General features: G+C 46.0%; 1 protein-coding gene across 1 annotated transcript in view; it reads right to left on the minus strand.

Moving 5' to 3' along the window:
• Positions 1 to 9,864: 9,864 nt before the first annotated feature.
• Positions 9,865 to 23,612, minus strand: part of LOC140427090 (E3 ubiquitin-protein ligase SH3RF1-like) — a 127,977-nt gene continuing 114,229 nt past the window's right edge. Inside the window, exon 11 of the mRNA XM_072512597.1 lies at positions 9,865 to 18,787. Coding sequence (XP_072368698.1) covers positions 18,616 to 18,787 — 172 coding nt within the window. The 3' untranslated portion in view covers positions 9,865 to 18,615. The remainder of the gene's footprint in view (positions 18,788 to 23,612) is intronic.

Below are 23,612 nucleotides of genomic sequence, written 5' to 3' on the forward strand. Positions count from 1 at the left end.
AAGCAAAGTACTATACACACCCCTGTCAGCATCAACGGGGCCGAGGTGGAGATGGTTAGCACTTTCAAATTCCTTGGGGTGCACATTTCCAAAAATCTGTCCTAGTCTGTCGACGCTACCACCAAGAAAGCACAACAGCGCCTATACTTCCTCAGGAAACTAAGGAAATTCGGCATGTCCAAATTAACCCTTACCAACTTTTACAGATGCACCATAGAAAGCATCCTATCGGGCTGCATCACAGCCTGGTATGGCAACTGCTCGGCCCAGGACCCCAAGAAACTTCAGAGTCGTGAACACCGCCCAGTCCATCACACAAACCTGCCTCTAATCCATTGACTCCATCTACACCTCCTGCTGCCTGGGGAAAGCAGGCAGCATAAACAAAGATATCTCCCACCCGGCTTACTCACTCTTCCAACTTCTTACATCGGGCAGGAGATAGATACAGAAGGCTGAGAACACGCACGGACTCAAAAACAGCTTCTTCCCCACTGTCACCAGACTCCTAAATGACCCTCTTATGGACTGACCTCATTAACACTACACCCTGTATGCTTCATCCGATGCCAGTGCTTATGTAGTTACATTGTATATGTTGTGTTGCCATATTATGTATTTTCTTTTCTTCCCATGTACTTAATGATCTGTTGAGCTGCTCGCAGAAAAATACTTTTCACTGTACCTCGGTACACGTGACAATAAACAAATCCAATCCAATCCAAAAGGGTAGAGAGGGTTACTGGCTTAGGGGGATAGGGTGTAGGCCTGGGCCTCGGTAGGGTGCCCTTTCAGAGGGTTGGTGCAGACTTGATGGGCTAAATGGTCTCCTTCTGCACTGTAGTGATTTTGACAAATGCAGGCCTAGCCAGTGACGCACATATCCCATGAATGAACTTTTAAAAAATTGTCTAACAAACTTGGGCTGGATTCTCCGCATCGTGACGGCGGAAGCGAGAATTGCAATCGGGCAGAGAATCGCACGAAATGGAAAAGTCCGTTTTGCACCGAGTGCCGATTCCATCGCCATGCTCCAGTCCATTGTTGGCGGTGTTGTCGAGGTTTGTGCCCCTGTCCGTGCAAAGCCTTCATTTGCCTGGATTTTAATACCATTTGCAGCTTGGACACTTCTTGCTCCATTCCCCCCGTCCCCCCACCCCCCCCCGAGATGCTCCGCCCCTCTCAGGTGGAGTTCTTGCGGGTACAAATTAGTGCCATGATTTACAGGTGGCGCCTGGGTGCCGAGGCTGCTGAGGGAGAATGGGAGGCCATGGCAACTCTGAAAAAACTTTAACAATTGTCGGGCTTGCTACGGGGCTACCCGGGCCGGGGGCAGTAGCGAGGAAAGACTTGGTGCCACGTCTGTGGACTCGGGCTGTCCCCCTCTGGATCGGGGAGGCCTGCCTCAGATCGCCATTGCTGCAGTATGTGTTTTAAACACACCCATTTTGTGCTACTCACAGGCCCCAGGCTGCTCACACTGCTGAGTGCTGCCTGTGTCCTGTGAATGTTCAGACAGCCTCTGTTCATCTGAGAGCCCATCCACCCCTCAGGATCACCAGCTGTCTCCTCCTGGTGAAGCTGGTAGCACTGACTGTCTCTGCCACCACCTCCCGGGCGATGTTCAGAAGGGTGGGCTTGAGTCTGCGGTTACCCTGGGGAAGGGCGGTGTCCCTCCTCTTGCCACTGACAGGGAGCTGTGGGTCCACCTTGGACTCCTGAACTCAGAGGGCAGGTCTTCTCTGAGCCATTTTCATGATTGCAGTGAGCAGTGTGTGGTAAGTGGAGTGCTTAAAAAGAGCTCCAGCTGTCGGGCTCTTTGGTGCTAACACTGCTCCAGCGGTTACAATGGCCGCTGGGCTGGGAATTGTTCTCAATTCGCACCGGCAGAGTGCTGGCCTGACTCACTTCCCAAATAGAGCCCCCAACGGAAATGTGAATCGCACACTATTTAGACCCGATGGGAACACTTAGCCTCCCAAACAGAATCCTGGCCATTGTTATCAACCTGAAAGATGAACCCTTCATAGGTGCTTGCAGATCTGCTGTGTACATCAAACATCGTGGGCAGGCTTCTCCGATCACCGATGCCGAAATTGCGTTCGCCGATTGGCCGGCGAATCCATTTCTATGCCAAAATCAGGGGCGGCACCATTTTCCTGATGCTCCGCCCTCTCAAAAAATGGCGTACTCTTCCGCTGTCGAGACGACCTCAGGACATCACCTGAGGCCCTGACCCGATGCTCTGCCCCCGATGGGCCGATTTCCCGAGGGCGTGGGACAGGTGTCCTCTCAATTTTCGTAAACCTGGCGTAGCGGCTGCGGACTGCGTCCAACGCTGCCACAGTCAGGTGGGGGGTGGGGGGGGGGGAGCCATTCTGCTGGCAGGCGGCGCTTCGGTATAACACGGCCGGTGCCATGTTGTACGGCCAGGCCGACGCTATGCGCGGCCACGGACCCGGCCACTCTGCGTCTGTATCAACAGGTAAAGCCGGGGGGCTTTACGTGGTGCGGCTGTTATCCCCACACCAACATCAGGGCGGGTTTGGCACCGGCTTTTTGGTTGTAAGACCAGACGGATCCTGCGGACATAGCCGCAGAATTGGTGAATCCATCCAATTCTGTTTCCTAACATTGGCCGGGATTCTCCCTTTGGGAGATTATGGGCATGATTCTCCGGTCGCCGAAACCGCGTTCGGCGATCGGCCGGAGAATCCACGTTTGCACCGAAATTGCCCCCTCAAAAACGGAGAACTCGGGGAGTATGCTGCACACCATATGGACGGCCTCAGGGCATCACCTGAGGACCTCCCCCGATGCTCCGCCCCCGGTGGGCCGAGTTCCCGACGGCGTGGAACACTTATCCTTTTTTGCTCGTGAATCCGGCGTGGCGGCTGCGGACTGAGTCCAGCCCACCACAGTCAGGAGGGAGCCGTTCCGCGGGCGGGGGGGGGGGGGGGGGGGGGGGTGGTCCGGGGTGACGAGCAGTTTATGGGGGGCAGTATGTGGCAGGCCAGGTCAGTGCGCGGCTGCCGCCGTGTTGCACAGCGCGGCCGCTGCAGGCCACCGCCATGCGCATGAACGGCCATGGACCCGGCAATTCTCCGGCCGTATCCGCAGGACTAGCTGGGGGCTTAGCGCTGCATGGCTGCTAGCCTCCCACCAGACAGAGGATTGGAGCGCCTTTTCCCCCATTTTTTCTGGCATAAATAGGCATTGTTCCCAAGCTGGCGTCAGCACTTAGTCTTCAAATCGGAGAATCCAGCCCTGTTCTCCCGCCCGGAGGTGAATTACGCATTTCCGAGGATTACAAGGCATTCCTGCGGCAATACTGCTATCAGTCTGCCATTTTGAGATGGTGGCCTGATAGCAAGGTCCCATGGCTGGCTGCCCCCCACCCCCACCGCATCGCAAATCAGCCCCAACCCCCGAACTGCCTGGGCCCCCCCTTCCCCCAAGTACAGAGGTGACCTGATCCAGCTGCCCCCCAAAGACCCCTAAATAGGGGACCCCCCCCCAGAGCCCACCTAAATAGGGGGGCCACCACAGACACCTCATAAAGAGTCCCCTGTCAGGATGCCCCTCCAGCAAAGAGACCCCTGTCTGGAAGCTAAAGAGCAGTCCAAAAGCAGTGAAAAAAAGTTACTGGGCAGGATTCTCCGTTTCTGAGACTCAGTGTTGACGCCGACGCAGAATTTGTGGACTTTCACAATAACTGGCGCCGAACTTGGATCGATTCAGCAACTGTGGAGGGGCTGGCACCGGCACACAATCAATTCCAATGAAAAACGGTGCAGGGTTCGCCGGGTCTGTGATTGACACTTGGGCGGCTGACAAGCTGCAACCGCACATACACATTACAAACCCCCACACACACTCATCCCAGCCAACAAGATGGCACTGGTTGTGCTGGAGCGCGGCCATACAGCTGATGGGTTGGCTAGGGTCAGAGGGCACCCAGGGGTGGTGGCCTGGGGGGACACCTATATGACCCTTGGCCCGTAGTTTACAGTAGGCAGTCAGCAGCGTGCGCAGCTGCATAGCTGCCTTTCTGGCTGCGGCAATAGCGTTCCGTGTCCGTCTACCCCGACCCAACAGCCCACCTCCTGGCCACCCTCCTTACCCTCCCCTGCCCGAGAACCCCCCCCCCCCCCCCCGGCCCGGACAGCGGCACAACTATCAGAAAACTAGGGCGATGTTGGACACTTTCCATATCCCCTCTCTCTCAGAAGCCACGATGCCAATTTCACGATTTTTAAAAGCACAAGTGAACCGCGCCTTCGACCACTCGATCCATCAGAGGCGGAGCATCACGGAGACCCCGGAGAATACTGGGTCAGGCTCACTAATGATATGCAAGCTGCACATGCATTCCAGAATGCATTGAAGCCGATAACGGAGAATTGCGATTTGGGGGGCGCCCACCGTGATTTTAGTGTCGGAAACCATTCTCCGCCCAATCGCGTTTCGTGATTTCGGCCTCAGCCAACGGAAAATCCTGCTCACTGTTTTTACCCCGGATGTCCGATTCCCCACCGCATTGGGAATGCCGCTACCGGAGATGGATAGCGGAGAATCCAGGACATCGGCTTATTGGCTATCCCCAAAATTTGTATTGAGTTGATCTCTATACATGCAGAGAACTCCTGTCTTTAAGAAAAGAGTAACATAAGCAACTAATAGCATAACTTGGATTTGCCTCTATCAGCCTCCCTCTCGGATTCTCCGTTCGTACTGGTCTGGAACTGCTATCTGTGATATGCAAAGTCCTTGATACTGAACTCTTCCATTTGCTCCAGGCATCTTTCAGAATGTTTGTTTTATTGTGTACAATTCAACCCTGTTTTATGAATGTCTCCTTCACCCTGGATTTTATTAACACAATACAAAAAAATACACAACATGAATTACTGGAAAATGCCATATTCTTGAACAACAGTCACAGTCTTCATAGGTTCATTACTGTGCAATGTTTTCATTGTGCACTTGCACCCTTACCTGCTTTTACACTCAAAGTGAAGCAAGCAACATGTAAAAATTGTCTTACATTTTAAACACTGCACTGTTACATAACAAATGTCTATAGCATGGTAAAGATCACATATAACACACCGTGACACCACAAGTACAGTGGGATTGATGTGCTGTGCTAACGCATTCACAATGATGCAAATGGGATTGGGAACACATTACATGTTTTGCTGGCCCATTATTTTTTTTAACTGTTTGCTGTTTAATGGCGCCACCCCAGCTGTGTAAATTTTTACAGGGGCATTTGGGTGATTTCTCTGCCCCCTCCCCTTTATATTTTGATCTCTTTGTCATCTGCTTCATCAAGTGACTGCAGCCAGGAGGCTGGATTCTGAGAGGTGACTTGGTGCCCCGTGTAATGATTTTGAGGACACCAGAGATCACCAAGGTATGCTCTCTGGTTTTCCATCTATTGCACAGGACGATTTGTTAAATGGCACCTCCCTTGCTCAATGTGGTTCAGATCAGAGGGAAGAAAGGAATTCTTGCACTTTACCACCTGACTGGAAAAGCCTCCGAGTACTTTGCACAAAACATCACTTTTGGACTGTCCAACTGTTCTGCAAATAAATGCACCAACCATTCTGATCCTCAAACAGCAATAAGACATGTGCCAATCATTTATATTTTGCCAGTGTCAGATGAGGGGATCTTGCTCCTCTCCCTCCAATAACACAATGAAATGTTCAATGACAACCACTGACTAACTTGCTTTGATGCAGCAGGTTCGGTGGGGTTATGGGGTTACAGGGATAAGGCTTGGGCTTAGGTAAGGTGCTTTTTCAGAGGGTCGGTGCAGGCTCGATGGGCCGAATGACCTCCTTCTGCACTGTCGAGATTCCGTGGATTCCCTCAGTGCTCACCTTAGGTAATGAACTTAAGTCCACTGGTATGGAATTCATATCCACAATTTACTGGCTACACGTGTGCTACATGTGTGCTGTTATTGTATCGGGCAAACAGGATACTCGCCTCTGAAACTCAGTAGACTAACACTTCATTGTTATTTTAGTCATGCATCTCACCCCATTGAATTTCTAACTCATAAGCAGATCTCTCAGACAAAGCTTGTACATTGGAACATCTTCTGTCTGCAATGCTTGGAACCAAGTCATTTCTGGATTGTACAATGATGTTAGAATGCCTAACCACAAATGTCTGAACAGGAAATGGCCGTCAATATAAATATTTACCCTAAAACATAAAATCATCGTAAAACACTATTCAGCAGTCATAAGAATTGTTTTCTTATCTAAATAGACACCCAAGTCCATCTGTCTGAAACCGGACATTTTCTCAAATGGTCTACTTTCAGGCTCTGTATTAGCTTTAGGTCGTGGTTTAGTTTCAGGGTCTGTGTTATATTCAGGGTCTATGTTATGTTCAGGATCTGTTTTAATTTCAGGGTCTGTGTTACATTCCGGGTCTGTTTTAGTTTCAGGGTCTATGTTATATTCAGGATCTGTTTTAGTTTCAGGGTCTGTGTTATATTCAGGATCTGTTTTAGTATCAGGGTCTATGTTAAGTTCAGGGTCTGTTTTAGTTTCAGGATCTGTGTTATATTCAGGATCTGTTTTAGTTTCAGGGTCTGTGTTATATTCAGGGTCTGTTTTAGTTTCAGTGTCTGGTTTAGTTTCAGGGTCTGTGTTATATTCAGGGTCTGTTTTAGTTTCAGGGTCTGTGTTATATTCAGGGTCTGTTTTAGTTTCAGGGTCTGTGTTATATTCAGGGTCTGTTTTAGTTTCAGGGTCTGTGTTATATTCAGGGTCTGTTTTAGTTTCAGGGTTTGTGTAATATTCATGGTCTGTTTTAATTTCAGAGTCTGTTTTAGTTTCAGGGTCTGTGTTATATTCAGGGTCTAGTTTAGTTTCAGGGTCTGTGTTATATTCAGGATTTGTTTAGTTTCATGGTCTATGTTATGTTCAGGGTCTGTTTTACTTTCAGGATCTGTGTTATATTCAGGGTCTGTGCTATGTTCAGGGTCTGTTTTAGTTTCAGGGTCTATGTTAAGTTCAGGGTCTGTTTTAATTTCAGGATCTGTGTTATATTCAGGATCTGCTTTAGTTTCAGGGTCTGTTTTAGTTTCAGGGTCTGTGTTATATTCATGGTCTGGTTTAGTTTCAGGATCGATGTTAAGTTCAGGATCTGTTTTAATTTCAGGGTCTGTATTATTCATGGTCTGTTTTAGTTTCAGAGTCTGTTTTAGTTTCAGGGTCTGTGTTATATTCAGGGTCTGTTTTAGTTTCAGTGTCTGTAATATTCAGGGTCTGTTTCAGTTTCAGGGTCTGTGTTATATTCAGGGTCTGTTTTAGTTTCAGTGTCTGTGTAATATTCATGGTCTGTTTTAGTTTCAGAGTCTGGTTTCGTTTCAGGGTCTGTGTTTTATTCAGGGTCTGTGTTATATTCAGGGTCTGTGTTATATTCAGGGTCTGTTTTAGTTCAGGGTCTGTTTTAGTTTCAGGGTCTGTGTTATATTCATGGTCTGGTTTAGTTTCAGGATCTATGTTAAGTTCAGGATCTGTTTTAATTTCAGGGTCTGTATTATTCATGGTCTGTTTTAGTTTCAGAGTCTGTTTTAGTTTCAGGGTCTGTGTTATATTCAGGGTCTAGTTTAGTTTCAGGGTCTGTGTTATATTCAGGGTCTGTTTTAGTTTCAGTGTCTGTGTAATATTCATGGTCTGTTTTAGTTTCAGAGTCTGGTTTCGTTTCAGGGTCTGTGTTTTATTCAGGGTCTGTGTTATATTCAGGGTCTGTGTTATATTCAGGGTCTGTTTTAGTTCAGGGTCTGTTTTAGTTTCAGGGTCTGTGTTATATTCATGGTCTGGTTTAGTTTCAGGATCTATGTTAAGTTCAGGATCTGTTTTAATTTCAGGGTCTGTATTATTCATGGTCTGTTTTAGTTTCAGAGTCTGTTTTAGTTTCAGGGTCTGTGTTATATTCAGGGTCTAGTTTAGTTTCAGGATCTGTGTTATATTCAGGGTCTGTTTTAGTTTCAGGGTTTGTGTAATATTCATGGTCTGTTTTAATTTCAGGGTCTGTGTTATATTCAGAGTCTTTTTTAGTTTCAGGGTCTGTGTTATATTCAGGGTCTAGTTTAGTTTCAGGGCCTGTGTTATATTCTGGGTTTGTTTAGTTTCAGTGTCTATGTTATGTTCCGGGTCTGTTTTAGTTTCAGGGTCTGTGTTATATTCAGAGTCTTTTTTAGTTTCAGGGTCTATGTTATATTCAGGGTCTGTTTTAGTTTCAGGGTCTGTGTTATATTCAGGGTCTAGTTTAGTTTCAGGGTCTGTGTTATATTCAGGGTTTGTTAAGTTTCAGAGTCTATGTTATGTTCAGGGTCTGTTTTAGTTTCAGGATCTGTGTTATATTCAGGGTCTGTGTTATGTTCAGGGTTTAGTTTAGTTTCAGGGTTAGTGTTATATTCAGGGTCTGTTTTAGTTTCAGGGGCTGTGTTATGTTCAGGGTCTGTGTTATATTCAGGGTCTGTTTTAGTTTCAGGGTCTGTGTTATATTCAGGGTCTAGTTTAGTTTCAGGCACTGTACAGGTTTGAGGTCCAAAATCCGGTTGAATCCAAAATCTGGCATGGTCTTAGCCCCCAGAGTATGGATTTTGGACACCTAATCTGTACCAATTATCTTGACTGAACCCATGCCTTCTTGATTTGTTGCAACGCCCGAGAAGTTGAGATGTCAAGCCATGTGTCTGCTGAAATGTTCTCCAGATAACTGTGTTTCTGAGCAATAGATTTTCAGACTGGAAAGGTTGCAGTGTGATTGGCTTGTCATGTCTTCAGCAGTCTTTTGGATGTTAAATGTGTTGAACTGACTGTTCAACCCCAGTACAGCCTGGTAACAGTATCTGCTTGTGTGGCAATAATATTGGAGAACTGGAATTTTGTGAAAATTTTATTTAAAAAACAAAATTAAAGGTAAACAATGAGTGACTAATACAAGCACTGCAACTGAGCCACAGTCACTTTATCAGTCACCGTATTAGTTGAACCTCTTTATTACAAACTCTGGGGCACATAGAACACAAGTTTCTTAGTAGGAGTTTGAGCTTTTTGCATTATCACAGTGGAATTTCACTCAAACAGGAAGCAAGTTTGTACTTGTAATGATAGTAGCATGTATCAATTTTAGGGTGTGTGTCGTAGCACCTGATCCAGGTTATATGTTGCTGGATTAGGTTTTCAGTTCTTTCTCTTGAATATCAAGTGCTTTCTTCAAGAATTTGATACACCCCTGATCTGATCATTGACACAACGAACATTGACGTTTTCTTCACTTTTTCAATTAAATGTGTATTCACAGCTGGGACTGAAAGCTATCATAAAAAGAAATGTACTTGGTGCATATGATTCATTACTTATTGTCAGTTTCTAGTCAAATTTGCTAAGTCACAGTCAAAAATAATTTTTGCCGAACAAATCTACGAACGTGGCCTCGATCATGCCAAAATAATTTGACACCACGACACTACTGACCCAAAATCTAAGGTTTTGATGCCAAGTTTATGCCTGGTTTCAGTTGGATCAGCGTTATAATTAGCTTCAGCAATCTCGGGTTTGAGAAGGGCCAATTGACGACATAAATAAAGGCTTTTTAATCAGTCTTCAACTTATACTGAACACTCTGGGATCGATATTGGACCTGTAAGTTCCTGTTTAAGATCATTAGATTGTCAGAAATAGGAGCAGGAATAGGCCATTTGGCCCATCACGCCTTCTCTGCCATTCAGTAAGATAGTAAGAAGTCTTACAACACCAGGTTAAAGCCCAACAGGTTTGTTTCAAATCACTAGCTTTCGGAGCACCGCTCCTTCCTCAGGTGAAGGAAGGAGGCTGAGGAACACCTGAGGAAGGAGCTGCGCTCCGAAAGCTAGTGATTCGAAACAAACCTGTTGGGCTTTAACCTGGTGTTGTAAGACGTCTTACTGTGCTCACCCCAGTCCAACGCCGGCATCTCCGCATCATGGCTACCATTCAGTAAGATGGTGGCTGACCTGACTATGGCCTTAACTTCACTTTCCTGCTGCCAACCTCCACCCCCACCCCAACCCCCTGCCATTACCCTTGACTCCCTTGTAGATCAAAAATCTGTCTAACTCAGCCTTGAATATATTCAATGACCCATCACCCACTGCTCATTGGGGGAGAGAATTAAAAAGGCTTGCAACCTCTGAGAAGAAATTCCTGCATATCTCTATCTCTCAGAGGTAAAATGGTCAGAATGTGGGCCAATACTGGAGATGAATATTGGGTTGGGCCATTTTTCAGTAGGCCACCAAAAACATCATTGGACCCTTTACATATGCAAATGAGAGAATGGGCCTATTTGGGCCCCCTTTGTGAAAATTGGATAATGATGCGCGGAACAGATGCTGGGACTGCTTCTCTCGGAGTACTTCAGTGGCTGCTTTTCTTAAACAACACTAATTCAAAAATCAATGCCGTGGAGCCAGGAATACTACTCTGCCTCCAGAATGCTCACAGAATTTGCCTTCAGGCTACTATTAAAATGGGCAAGCTGCCTGTGATGATGTGACAAGCATCCAAATAATATCGCCAAGTCTCGACGTCTAACTTTGGGCAGGCTTCGGGTCTCCATACTGGTGGCCATTTCAGGCCTCCCAGCTTCAGAAAATTCAACAATGGGGCGAGTGATTATCGACTGTTTCTGAAGCATTCATTTTTGTTTTGTGCACATTTTTTGTATACATTCCTCATGGTTTCTCTGTCAAACAGTCCAGTTTTTATATTCTACAGCTCATTTTGTTATGCGGACCCAATCTTGACTTTAAATTGTTACAAAGTTCCTTTTGTTCGAGCACACTGTATTTATTTCATGGAGAAAATAAAGATCATCATTAGGTTGTTGTTTTGCAAGCCCCTCGGTCAGGATGTACAGGAACAAAACAACCGCTTTCTTGAAGTGACCAAGTTGAGTTGTTAAATAAAAACAGTAGTTATTCATCCACTTGAAAAGTCCCAGCCTTCAATAACTGGCAAAGCCGTGATCAGAATGCACCATTTTACATATATTAACAGACAACATAGTCAGATGGGAAAACACAATCTACCAATTAATACAATGGCACTTTCTTAACCTAGCTCCCAAATACTCACAATACAATTCTGTAATGAGGGGGGAGGTCCATTCAAACAAAACCTGTTCCTCCCACACACTGGGAACAATTTTTACTTTTATCGACAGTAGATAAACAAGCCTTACAATACACCCATCTCTTCCATAATATAAAAGTTTGTAAAGCCGGTGATAAAAGTTTAAATCACCCCTGCTCGGTTCAATTCATTCCAGCTGTACCCAACCCTTTTAATCTCCTACAGTAACTTTCCTTCTTCCACCAATGTAACTAAAGCAAAAACACCTTACCTCCGATTTCATCCTTGACCAATTGTCCTCTTTATCATGATCCTAGCAATACAGGAAGCAGCATGATCCATAGGACATTCACATATCTTTAACTTTACCCATCTTTACAACATCAATCCTATTTATAACCAGATCTTCATTAACGGGACATGGGCATCGCAGGCTGGGCCAGCATTTGAAAGATATCATAGAATTTACAGTGCAGAAGGAGGCCATTCGGCCCATCGAAGCTGCCACGGTCCTTGAAAAGAGCACTCTACCCAAGCCCACACCTCCACCCTATCCCTATAACCCCCCCCTAACCTAGTTTTGGACACTAAGGGAAATCCAGCGTAGCCAGTCCACCTAACCTGCACATCTTTGGACTGTGGGAGGAAACCGGAGCACCCGGAGGAAACCCACGTAGACACGGGGAGAACGTGCCGACTCCGCACAGACAGTGACCCAAGCGGGAATCGAATCCGGGTCCCTGGAGTTGTGAATGCCCAATAAATGGGCATTTAATTGCCCATTCCTAATTGTCTTCGAGGGGGCAGTTAAAAGTCAACCACGTTACTTTCGATCTGGAGTCATGTTGGCCAGACCTGGTAAGGATTTCTGTCCCTAAAGGACATTAGTGAACCAAATGGGTTTATGCGACAACCGACAACGGCTTCATGGTCATCATTAGACTTTTTAATTCCAGATTTTTATTGAATTCAAATTTCACCATCCGCAGTGGCGGGATTTCAACCTGGGTCCCCAGAACGTTACTCTCGGTCTCTGGTTTACTGATCCAGTGACAGTACCACTGGGCCCTCCCCTTGCGGTAGCGTAGCCCGTTTAAGGGGGAAAGACCCACTGACAACATAACTGGCTTGTGGCCAATCATGTGGGAGTGCGTGGCCCTGGCCAATCGGGGGTTTGCTTGAGGCCCTGGGACCAGGGCAATGTGGACCAGGAAGCTGAAGTGTAAAGGCCTGTTATATAGTGTTCTGTGTCTGTTACTTAACTGCCTTTGCCTTTTATCAATAAACCCCATTGTGAGCTACTAGAAACCTCCAGTAAATGTCTTGAGCCATCACAATGATGACAAGGTAAAATTTGACAACGACAGCTGACAGTCTTCGCAAATTGAGGGGGGGAAGGAAGGAACTGTTGAGAAAGTAGGGAAGCTCTAGAAAGAGTCAGGATCGTTTAAATCGTGAGTGGAAAAGCCTATCATTGGTAAACTAAACCCATCTGACCAAGGGGCTGAATTATGGAGACAGTACATCGCATGGCTCCATTTATCTTTTACCACGAGTAAGGAGAGGACAAGCAGAAGGTGATACTTCTGACAGTTTGTGGGCCACAAATGTGTAATTTAATTTGGATCCTCACATCCCCAAGGTACCTGATCCAAAGATAATTAAATTACTTCAAGAACATTTCGACCCGAGGCCCTCGATTATCCTCCAATGTTATAAGTTTATCTCTGCAGTGAGGGGCCGTAAAATGGCTGTCTCAGCCTATAGAGCCAGGTTTTGCCAGCTCGTTGAGCACTGTGAGTTCAGGACCGCATGCTTAGTGACTTGCTGTGCGATCGAGTGGCTTGTGGCATCCATAACCTTAATGGCCAGAAGAAAAAGTGATCGAGATAGCTCAGGCGATGGAATGCACCACAAAAAGGTGCCATTCAACTCCCAAGTGTGGCTAACCAAGTATGGGGTGGTACGGCTGCAGTGGGATCAACAGGTACAACGCAGAACCAGACATAGTCCTCAGGACCGGACTGGACTGGAATCCAAAGAGCAGGACGGAGTTGAGGCGTCAACCATTGCAGGGGGGGTGGAAACCATCCTCAGGAGACCTTTCATGTTTGGGAGCTCGTGTGCTCCTGATGCAACTGAAGGGGACACATCCAAGCAAGTTGTCATGTGAGGCAAAGCGCGCCATTGCAAGAAAAATAACAACATCAGCAGTCCATAGCACCACTGAACATAGTGGAGACGAGCCCTGATGAAGAGCATGCAGTGTATCGGTTTAATGCAGTCTAATTGAAGAAGACAGCTCCAATTGAAATTGTGTTAAGGGTGAATGGTAAACCCCTTAAAATATAAGTTGGCACCGGGGCTTCGGTGACCATAGTGCGTGAGCCGACTTTCCAATACCTTTGTGCAGGAATGCAGTCTTTAAGCTTGAAGAGTACTGCAGCCAAACTTTCAATATACCAGGGGAAATTGTGAAGATCCTCGTAGCAGCCAATATCTCAGTGGCCTACAGAGAAAAGGAGGCTAATCTGCCTTTGGTTGTCACGTAAGGACATAGACCCAGTTGATTGGGAAGAGACTGGTTACAGAAGGTTAGGCTCAACTGACTGGAAATCTTCAAAATATCCAACAGTGTCTGCCAAGATGTTCTGGGGGTATGAAATGTCTTTCACAGGGAACTGGGCGGATTAGAGGCATAAAAGTCAAGATATATGTCAATCCAGATTCGATGTCCAAGCTCTTCAGAGCCAGACCAGTGCCATACACATTACATCAGAAAGATGAAGCAGAGCTAAACAGATTGGGAGAGCCGGGTATAATTAAGCCAGCTCAGTTTTCAGAGTGGGCTGTGCAGATGGTCACTGTTCTTAAACCTGATCATTCGATAAGGATTTGTAGGGACCATAAACTGACCAACTATCAGTCTTCCCAGGTCAATCGGTATCTGATTCCCCGAATTGAGGACCTCTACACCAAGCTGGCCGGGAGCCTCAAGTATTCAAAATTGTCCCTCAGTCATGCCTACCTGCAACTGGAGTTGGATGAGGAGTCTCAGATGTTTGCTACAATCAATACCCACAAAGGTCTCTTCCAGTACACTAGACTGCCGTTTGTCATTGCTTCCGCCTGCGCCATCCTTCAGCGCACAATGGAGAATCTACAGGGAATTCCCACGGTGATGGTTTTGCTTGATGATGTGCTAGTCACTGGCACTACACCAGAAGAACAAATGGTCAGCCTAGAGAAGGTATTGAAGAGGTTGCGCGATGCGGGGGTTTGCCTGAAGCACAAAAAACGTACTTTTCATGCCTTAGAAGTGACGTACTTAGGTTTTTGCATCGATGCAACAGGGTTGCACACTCTGGAAGAATAGGTCAAGGCCACGTTAAGTGTCCCTGCACCCAAAAATGTCAGTGAGCTTAAGTCCTTCCTCGGTATGGTCAATTATTACGGAAGGTTCATTTTGAATTTAGCCACAACTTTGCCACCATTACACCAGCTAATAAGGAAGAATCAGTGGTGGCGATGGAGGGTGCCTCAAGCTAATAAGGAAGAATCAGTGGTGGCGATGGAGGGTGCCTCAAGCGGAAGCCTTCCAAGTCATGAAGCAAACATTACAGTCTTCAAACTTCCTGGACTGAAAACCAATCATGCTGACATGTGATGTGCCCCTTATGGTATCGGGGCAGTTTCATCCCACAAAATGAGAAATAGTTTGGAGTGCTCTATTGTCTTTGCCTCAGAAGCAGAACAAAACGATGCATAGATTGAGAAGGAGGGCTTAGCGGTTATATTTAGCATGAAGAAATTCCACCAGAAGGTGTATGGTCGACGGTTCTACACAGTGACTGACCACAAGCCATTACTGGGCCTCTTAATGGATGATAAACCCATTCTGCCATAGCGTGGCGAGGGTGCAGCATTGGGCCCTGCTGTTGGTGGCTTACAACAATGCATTCCATCACCACTCTGGGACGCAATTCACTGATGGAGATACATTAAGCCACCTGCCCCTACCCAAGAGAATTCCACCACTACCCGCCCCTGCCTAAGAGCATTCCGCCACCACCTGTAGCCCAAGAGATCATTCTGGCTTTAAACTTCGTAGACTTCCTATTGGCTGGAGTCTGCGCAGGGCCCTGGGAGCAGAGCCCCGGGCAGTGTGGAACAGGGAGCCGAAGTGTAAAGGCCTGTTGTATAGTTTGTATGGTGTTCTATGCCTGTTACTTAACTGCCTTTGTCTATCAGCAATAAACCCTTTTGTTATCTACTGGAAGTCTCCAGTGTATGTCTTGAGCCACCACACAACCACTTCCTGAAAGTTATTCTTTGAGACATGAACAGCATTGCCTGGTTTTCTCATGCACAAAACCTCCTTGTAATGTCAAATTACACTTGGGGCTTGCTTGGTATATCCTTGTATTGCAAAACCCTAGTCAGAAGAATAGGGAAGATGGTTCTCTGCACCACATGGCTCAGCTCCATCTAAACCATCTCTGCCATCTAAGGAGCTGAAACCACCAGACTAAGGAGTATTTATAATATGATACAGAAAATATATCAGGACTGTATGGGGCAGGCTTAACGGACCTGCTGTTGTTTCCTGTCTGACATTTTTATACGTTCATAACCCCAACATTCAGCTGGATGGTTCAGCCATGACAACATTCCAGATGCTCCCATGCCAATCAGACTGAACGGCTCCCTTAATTGCTGCCCAAGTCACTGGATGCAGTGTCCACCCCTCTCACTCTGGCTACAATATATACTATCTACAGCAACAATGGCATCAACTCACAGAAGTATAGAATTCCGAAAGTGTAGAAGGAGGCCATTCGGTGCATTGGGTCTGCACCACCCCTCTGAAAGAGCACTCTACTTGGGCCCACTCCCCTGCCCTATCTCCATAACCCCACCTAACCTGTACATCCCTGATCTGCTAAGGGGAAATTTAGGATGGCTAATCCACCTAACCTGCACATCTTTGGACTGTGGGGGGAAACCGGAGCACCCAAAGGAAACCCACGCGGACATGAGGAGAACGTGCAAACTCCACACAGTTGCCCAAGATTGGAATTGAACCCGGGTCCCTGGCGCTGTGAGGCAGTAGTGCTAACCACTGTGCCACCGTGCCACCCCTGTTCTCGCCAAGGTTAGGCTAAAAGCATCTTGCTCCCATGCAGCCTTCACTGTTGAGATAACACCATCACCTTCAAGCCACACTATTCTGACTTGAACATCTATTGCTGTTCCTTCATCATCACTGGACCAATATCTAGGAATTCCCGACCTAACACCCTTGTGGAGCACCACCATTACAAGGACTAGGGATGGACAATAAATGCCAGAGTTGGCTTTACTCCACAAAGTCTGATGACTTCTTTTATCCTCATGGTTATTTAAATCATTTTGGCAGATTCCCTGGTGTCTGTCTGAAAGAGGGAGGAGAGGAGGGAGGGAATGTGAGTTGCATGCCTCAAAGGTTTGTCCCAGTGCAGTTTGTCTGCCAGTTTAGTTGTTACTGTTAAAGATCTTTATATTCAAATTTCAAAATTGATGCCCATGCACTTGTTCATTCAGTGATCAATACCACAAGCTTTAAAGAGTGAAGTATCCTCCACTCACCCCCATAGTAGACTGGCTCCCAGGATCATTCAGGTATTCCTAACATTCAGCACGTCCTGAATGTTGCAAAGTATACTGGATGACACAACTTGCGTCATTTGACGACCATTAAAATATTAAACAATTATACAATCACTTTCAGCAGGGAATGAGGTGCTGTAAAAGGGGCAAGAGGAGAATAACGACAAATCCCAGACACGTTGGGCGGGATTCCCGGTCGCCAATGCCGAAATCTCGTTCGACGATCAGCCGGAGAATCCCCGTTTGCGTCGAAATCGGGAGCGGCGCTGCTTTTGTGATGCTCCGCCCCCTAAAAAATGGCATACTTGAAGAATACGCCGCACGCCGTCGGGGTGGCCTCAGGACGTCACCTGAGGCCCTCCCCTGATGCTCCGCCCCCGATGGGCCGAGTTCCCAACGCCGTGGAACACTTATTCTTTTTTTCGTGAACCTGGCGTGGTGGCTGCGGACTGCGTCCAGCGCCGCCACAGTCCGAGGGGGAGCCGTTCTGCGGGCAGGGGTGGCTTTGGCGTGGGCTGGGGCACTGGTGGGGTGTGGCGAGGGGGGTTATTGGGGGACAGTATGTGGCAGGCTGGGTCCGCGCACATCCGGCGCCATTTTGGACGTCGCGGCGTGCGCATGCACAGCCACGGACCTACCAATTCTCCGGCCGTATCCACAGGTAAAGCCGGGGGCTTTATGCTGTGTGGCTGTTAGCCCTCCACCAGACGGCGGATCGGTGCAGCTTTTGCACCATTTTTTCTGGCATAACACATCACTGTTCCCACGCCAGCGTCAGCACTTAGTCTTCAAATCGGAGAATCCAGCCCGCTATCAACCAAACTAAAATTAAACATAATTAAACTTTCTGTTTTTCAGCCTAATTGTGTAATTGTTCCCTGTTAACCGATCTGGTTAATAAAATTCAAAATTAGCATTTATTTTAGCATTCAATACGCCTAAAATCTAATTTTGATTTCACTTTGATGACCTTTAATTATGTTTCCGAGCTTTGTTGAAGCAAATAGAGAAAATAATCCCAGGGGAGTATTATCTGCTGCTAATTCATATGCATTTGGATTGAAACAATCAGTTCAATTAAATGAGTAAAGTTTTAGTGTGATTTTTACTTTCTTTGATAGAACAACACCAACATAAGTGCAACTGAAAAATGGTCAAAATTAAACATTGTAAAATTAAACTGTAATAGACCACATCTAAAACACTGTAACAGACTCCATTCCACCCAGTAAACACTGCAATAACACACCCTTTCTGGTAACAAACCAACACAATGCTACCGGCGTAGTTTATCTGCAAACATCTTTATAACATGCTTTTAGCGGTCCCGTATTTTATGAATGCATTCCAAAGTCAACCTTTATAAAGAGGATTATTCTTCTGTCTGGTTTTGACCTGCTATATACAGATTGACCATCTGACTGAATTAAAATGTGCTCTTTGATATATTTAGCTCAACACAGCTGTGCTGCTGGTACATGAACAAGAGAGTTGGTATGTTGTGATTGAAAGGGTGCTGCGGTCTATTTGGGAGGTAATGTTGGTGGGACAAGTTTCCTGGTACTTTTGCTACAATTGATGTCACATGCACAGTTGGAGAATAGTTCATGTTGCGTCTCTCCAAAGCTGCCCTTACAAATAGACATGCTTCAGATCATTGTCCGTTCTTATGTGCTGTATGGGTGAAAGTTCGTACTGACAACATTATTACACATTGGCTATTATCTCATACACAGTGTCATAGGGCAAAATTGTCTTAGTGGGACGATGTTGTCACCTTTCAACTTCAATCTGATTTCAGATTTCAGCCTCACTGTAAACTTTCGACAAAGCTTCCTGGAAAGAGGCCTGTCTTCCCACTCTCTGTGTGCGTCCCTTGGAACCAGCCATCCTGGCGTTTCCTGTGCACCAGTACAATGTCACCTTGCTCCAGACCAAGCTCCGCTTCTCCTTGGGCTGGGTAAGACAGTACTGCTCTGCATCTGTGGGAACAAGACGCGTTCTTATTATCTCTTGGGGTAATGAGAAGGCAACAGAAAAAATATATATACTACATAGCATATGCAACACAGAATCAAGCTGTTTGGCGCCACAGTACATGCCAATGTTTATGCTCCACACAAGCCTCTTCTCACCTTTCCTCTCTTCTCCCTTTCTCCCTCATATGCTTGCTATGCCTCCCTTTAACTGAATCCATCAATTCACTTCAACCACTCTCCGTGGTAGTGAGTTCCATATTCTTACTACTCTTTGGGTGAAGAAGTTTCTTCTTAATTCCTCATTGGGTTTCTTGGTTGACTACCTTATATTGTTGGTCTCTAATCATGCTCTTCCCACAAGAAGAAACATTCTTCCTGTATCCACTCTATCAACATATTTCACAATTTTAAACGATTCAGCTAAGTCGCCCCTCAGTCTTCTTCCCTGAGCCTATCTCTCAGTCTACCAAAAGAAGCCCTTCCATTCTCAATGAGGAAGCTTGTGCCTGAATCTGTTTGTTAAGAATTGACAATGAGTGTGGAATTGAATGTTTGTTTTACCAGCAGTTTGAGCCAAATACTTTTTCTTTTGGATTCCTCGCTTTCCCTCCTATGAACGGTTTGTGTTTAGTTGTAAGGAACAGCAGAATAAATAGCGTGCAGTTATTTCAATGGAGGCATGTTTAGAAAGCTAAATAAACACCGGACCAGTGCTTGAGCCTCAGCTGTTTATAATCTATATCAATGACTTAAATGAGAGTACCGAGTGCAATATACCCAAGCTTTCAGACCATACAAAGCTAGGTGGAAAAGTATGGTGTGAGAAGGACGAAAAGAGACCGCTAAAGTGAATGGAAAAGAATGTGAGAGATGAAGCGTTATGTTGGGAAAGGTAAATTCACCACTTTGGTGAGGAGAGTAAGAAAGCAGAATATTTTTTTACAGACAAAAGACCAGGAAATGTTGATATTCAGTATTATACATGAATCACAGAAGAGGAATTACGGATGGGCAACGATCACATTCATGAAAGTATTTTAAAAAAATTAAATAGATAATGCAAGCAATTGGGAAGGCAAATGATATACTAGTCTTCTTTTCAAGGGGTCTTGATTATAAATGTAAGCAAGCCTTTATGCAATCATAATCAGTTTTAATGTAACGTTTTGATCTCCTTATCCAAGAAAAGATTTTGAGGAGGAGAAGGGAACATTGCTTCAAGGCATAAGAGGGCGGCTCGATCAGGAGAAATGAAGTAGACTGGGCTTTTCTTCTCTGGCGTTTAGACGTTGTGATCTCATTGAAAAACTGAGAGCTTGGCAGTGTAAATATCGAGAGGCTGTTTTTCCTGGTTGGAGGGTCTAGAATCTGGGATCAAAATCTCAGGATTTGGGATTGTCCATTCATGTCAGAGTTGAGGAGAAATTCCTTCAATCAAAGCGTTGTGAATCTTTTGAATTTTCCACCTCAAAGGACTGCAGATGCTCAGACAATAAACATATTCATGACTGAGCAGTGTGGGCATTAAGAGATGCGGGGTACAGGCAGGTTTTGTGAGGGCCACGAAGAATCCAGCACGAGTTTTAAGGATACAAAGTAATAACATTTATTTACAATAACATATATATATAACAGCAGCAGCAACTTCCCTTGCTGCACACTCCTTCCTGTTGGTTCCAAACTGGCCAGCTTTATTTATACTTGGAGTTTACTAATGGTTTCTCCGCTCCCCTCATTGGGGAAGCTCATACTCACACAGGATTGTGGGATTGTCATTAGTCCCCAGCCATTGGTAAGCAGGCAGGTTATAACAGCAGGAAAATTGTGTTAAAGGTCAGCCATGATCTTACTGATTGAGGGAGTAGGCTCAAGGATCTGTAAGGCCTACTCCTCCTGTTTTTTCTGCTCGTATGTTCTTACAGATAAAAAGAAATAACTTGAATTTATATTGCACCTTTCATGATCTCAGGATGTCTCAAAGTGCGATACAGCCAATGATGTCTTTTGTCACTGTAGTCACATGTCAGCCATTTTCGCGCCCAGCCTAGATTCACAAGCAACAATGTGATAATGACTAATTGAGTAAGCAATGCGGATGGTAAGACTTCAGGAGGATACACACGGACTGCTAAAAATATGGTGGGAAAGGACACAACTTATGACCTTGAGGTGAGGTGCAGCTTTTTTCTGTCACGTATGAACTCATTATAGGAACACAGGAAGGAAGTGTTGACCATTCAGCCACTACGAGCAGAAAAACCAGGAGGAGGAGTAGGCCTTACAGGTCCTTGAGCCTATTCCATCAATCAGTAAGATCATAGCTGATCTTTTACCTCAACACCACTTTCCTGCCTGTGCCCCACATTCAGCCACTCAAGCCTGCTCCACTAAGAACAAAGAACAAAGAAAAGTACAGCACAGGAACAGGCCTTTCCGCCCTCCAGGCCCGTGCCGACCATGCTGCCCGACTAAACTACAATCTTCTACACTTCCTGGGTCCGTATCCCTTTATTTCCATCCTATTCATGTATTTGTCAAGATGCCCCTTAAATGTCACTATCGTCCCTGCTTCCACCACCTCCTCCGGCAGCGGGTTCCAGGCACCCACTACCGTCTGTGTAAAAAACTTGCCTTGTACATCTCCTCTAAACCTTGCCCCTCGCACCTTAAACCTACACCCCCTAGTAATTGAACCCTCTACCCTCGGGAAAAGCCTCCGACTATCCACTCTGTCTATGCCCCTCATAATTTTGTAGACCTCTATCAGGTCGCCCCTCAACCTCTGTCGTTCCAGTGAGAATAAACCGAGTTTATTCAACCGCTCCTCATAGCTAATGCCCTCCATACCAGGCAACATCCTGGTAAATCTCTTCTGCACCTTCTCTAAAGCCTCCACATCCACCTGGTAGTGTGGCGACCAGAATTGAACACTATACTCCAAGTGTGGTTTAACTAAGGTTCTATACAGCTGCAACATGACTTGCCAATTCTTATACTCAATGCCCCGGCCAATGAAGGCAAGCATGCCGTATGCCTTCTTGACTACCTTCTCCACCTGTGTTGCCCCTTTCAGTGACCCGTGGATCTGTACACCTAGATCTCTCTGACTTTCAATACTCTTGAGGGTTCTACCATTCACTGTATATTCCCTACCTGCATTACCTTCCAAAATGCATTACCTCACATTTGTCCGGATTAAATTCCATCTGCCATCTCTCCGTCCATGTCTCCAAACAATCTAAATCCTGCTGTATCCTCTGACAGTCCTCATCGCTATCCTCAATTCCACCAACCTTTGTGTTGTCTGCAAACTTACTGATCAGACCAGTTACATTTTCCTCCAAATCATTTATATATACTACGAACAGCAAAGGTCCCAGCATTGATCCCTGCGGAACACCACTAGTCACAGCCCTCCAATTAGAAAAGTACCCTTCCATTGCTACTCTCTGCCTTCTATGACTTAGCCAGTTCTGTGTCCACCTGGCCAGCTCACCCTTGATCCCGTGTGATTTCACCTTTTGTACCAGTCTACCATGAGGGAACTTGTCAAAGGCCTTACTGAAGCCCATATAGACAACATCCACTGCCCTACCTGCATCAATCATCTTTGTGACCTCTTCGAAAAACTCTTATCAAGTTAGTGAGACACGGCCTCCCCTTCACAAAACCGTGCTGTCTCTTGCTAATACGTCCATTAGCTTCCAAATGGGAGTAGATCCTGTCTCGAAGAATTCTCTCCAGTAATTTCCCTACCACTGACGTAAGGCTCACCGGCCTGTAGTTCCCTGGATTATCCTTGCTACCCTTCTTAAACAAAGGAACAGCACTGGCTATTCTCCAGTCCTCCGGGATATCACCTGAAGACAGTGAGGATCTAAATATTTCTGTCAAGGCCTCAGCAATTTCCTCTCTAGCCTCCTTCAGTATTCTGGGGTAGATCCCATCAGGCCTTGGGGACTTATCTACCTTAATATTTTTCAAGACACCCAACACCTCGTCTTTTTGGATGTCAATGTGACCAGGCTATCTACACACCCTTCTCCAGACTCAACATCCACCAATTCCTTCTCTTTGGTGAATACTGATGCAAAGTATTCATTTAGTACCTCGCCCATTTCCTCTGGCTCCACACATAGATTCCCTTGCCTATCCTTCAGTGGGCCAACCCTTTCCCTGGCTACCCTCTTGCTTTTTATGAACGTGTAAAAAGCCTTGGGATTTTCCTTAACCCTATTTGCCAATTACTTTTCGTGACCCCCTTCTCGCCCTCCTGACTCCTTGCTTAAGTTCCTTCCTACTTTCCTTATATTCCACACAGGCTTCGTCTGTTCCCAGCCTTCTAGCCCTGACAAATGCCTCCTTTTTCTTTTTGACGAGGCCTACAATTTATCTCGTTATCCAAGGTTCCCAAAATTTGCTGTATTGATCCTTCTTCTGCACAGGAACATGCCAGTCCTGAATTCCTTTCAACTGACACTTGAAAGCCTCCCACATGTCAGATGTTGATTTACCCTCAAACATCCGCCCCCAATCTAGGTTCTTCAGTTCCCACCTAATATTGTTATAATTAGCCTTCCCCCAATTTAGCACATTCACCCTAGGACCACTCTTATCCTTGTCCACCAGCACATTAAAGCTTACTGAATTGTGGTCACTGTTCCCGAAATGCTCCCCTACTGAAACTTCTATCACCTGGCCGGGATAATTCCCCAATACCAAGTCCAGTACAGCCCCTTTCCTCGTTGGACTGTCTACATATTGTTTTAAGAAGCCCTCCTGGATGCTCCTTACAAATTCTGCCACGTCTCAGCCCCTGGCACTAAGT

Source organism: Scyliorhinus torazame, chromosome 7, assembly GCF_047496885.1.
Source record: "Scyliorhinus torazame isolate Kashiwa2021f chromosome 7, sScyTor2.1, whole genome shotgun sequence".
Lineage (NCBI taxonomy): Eukaryota > Metazoa > Chordata > Chondrichthyes > Carcharhiniformes > Scyliorhinidae > Scyliorhinus > Scyliorhinus torazame.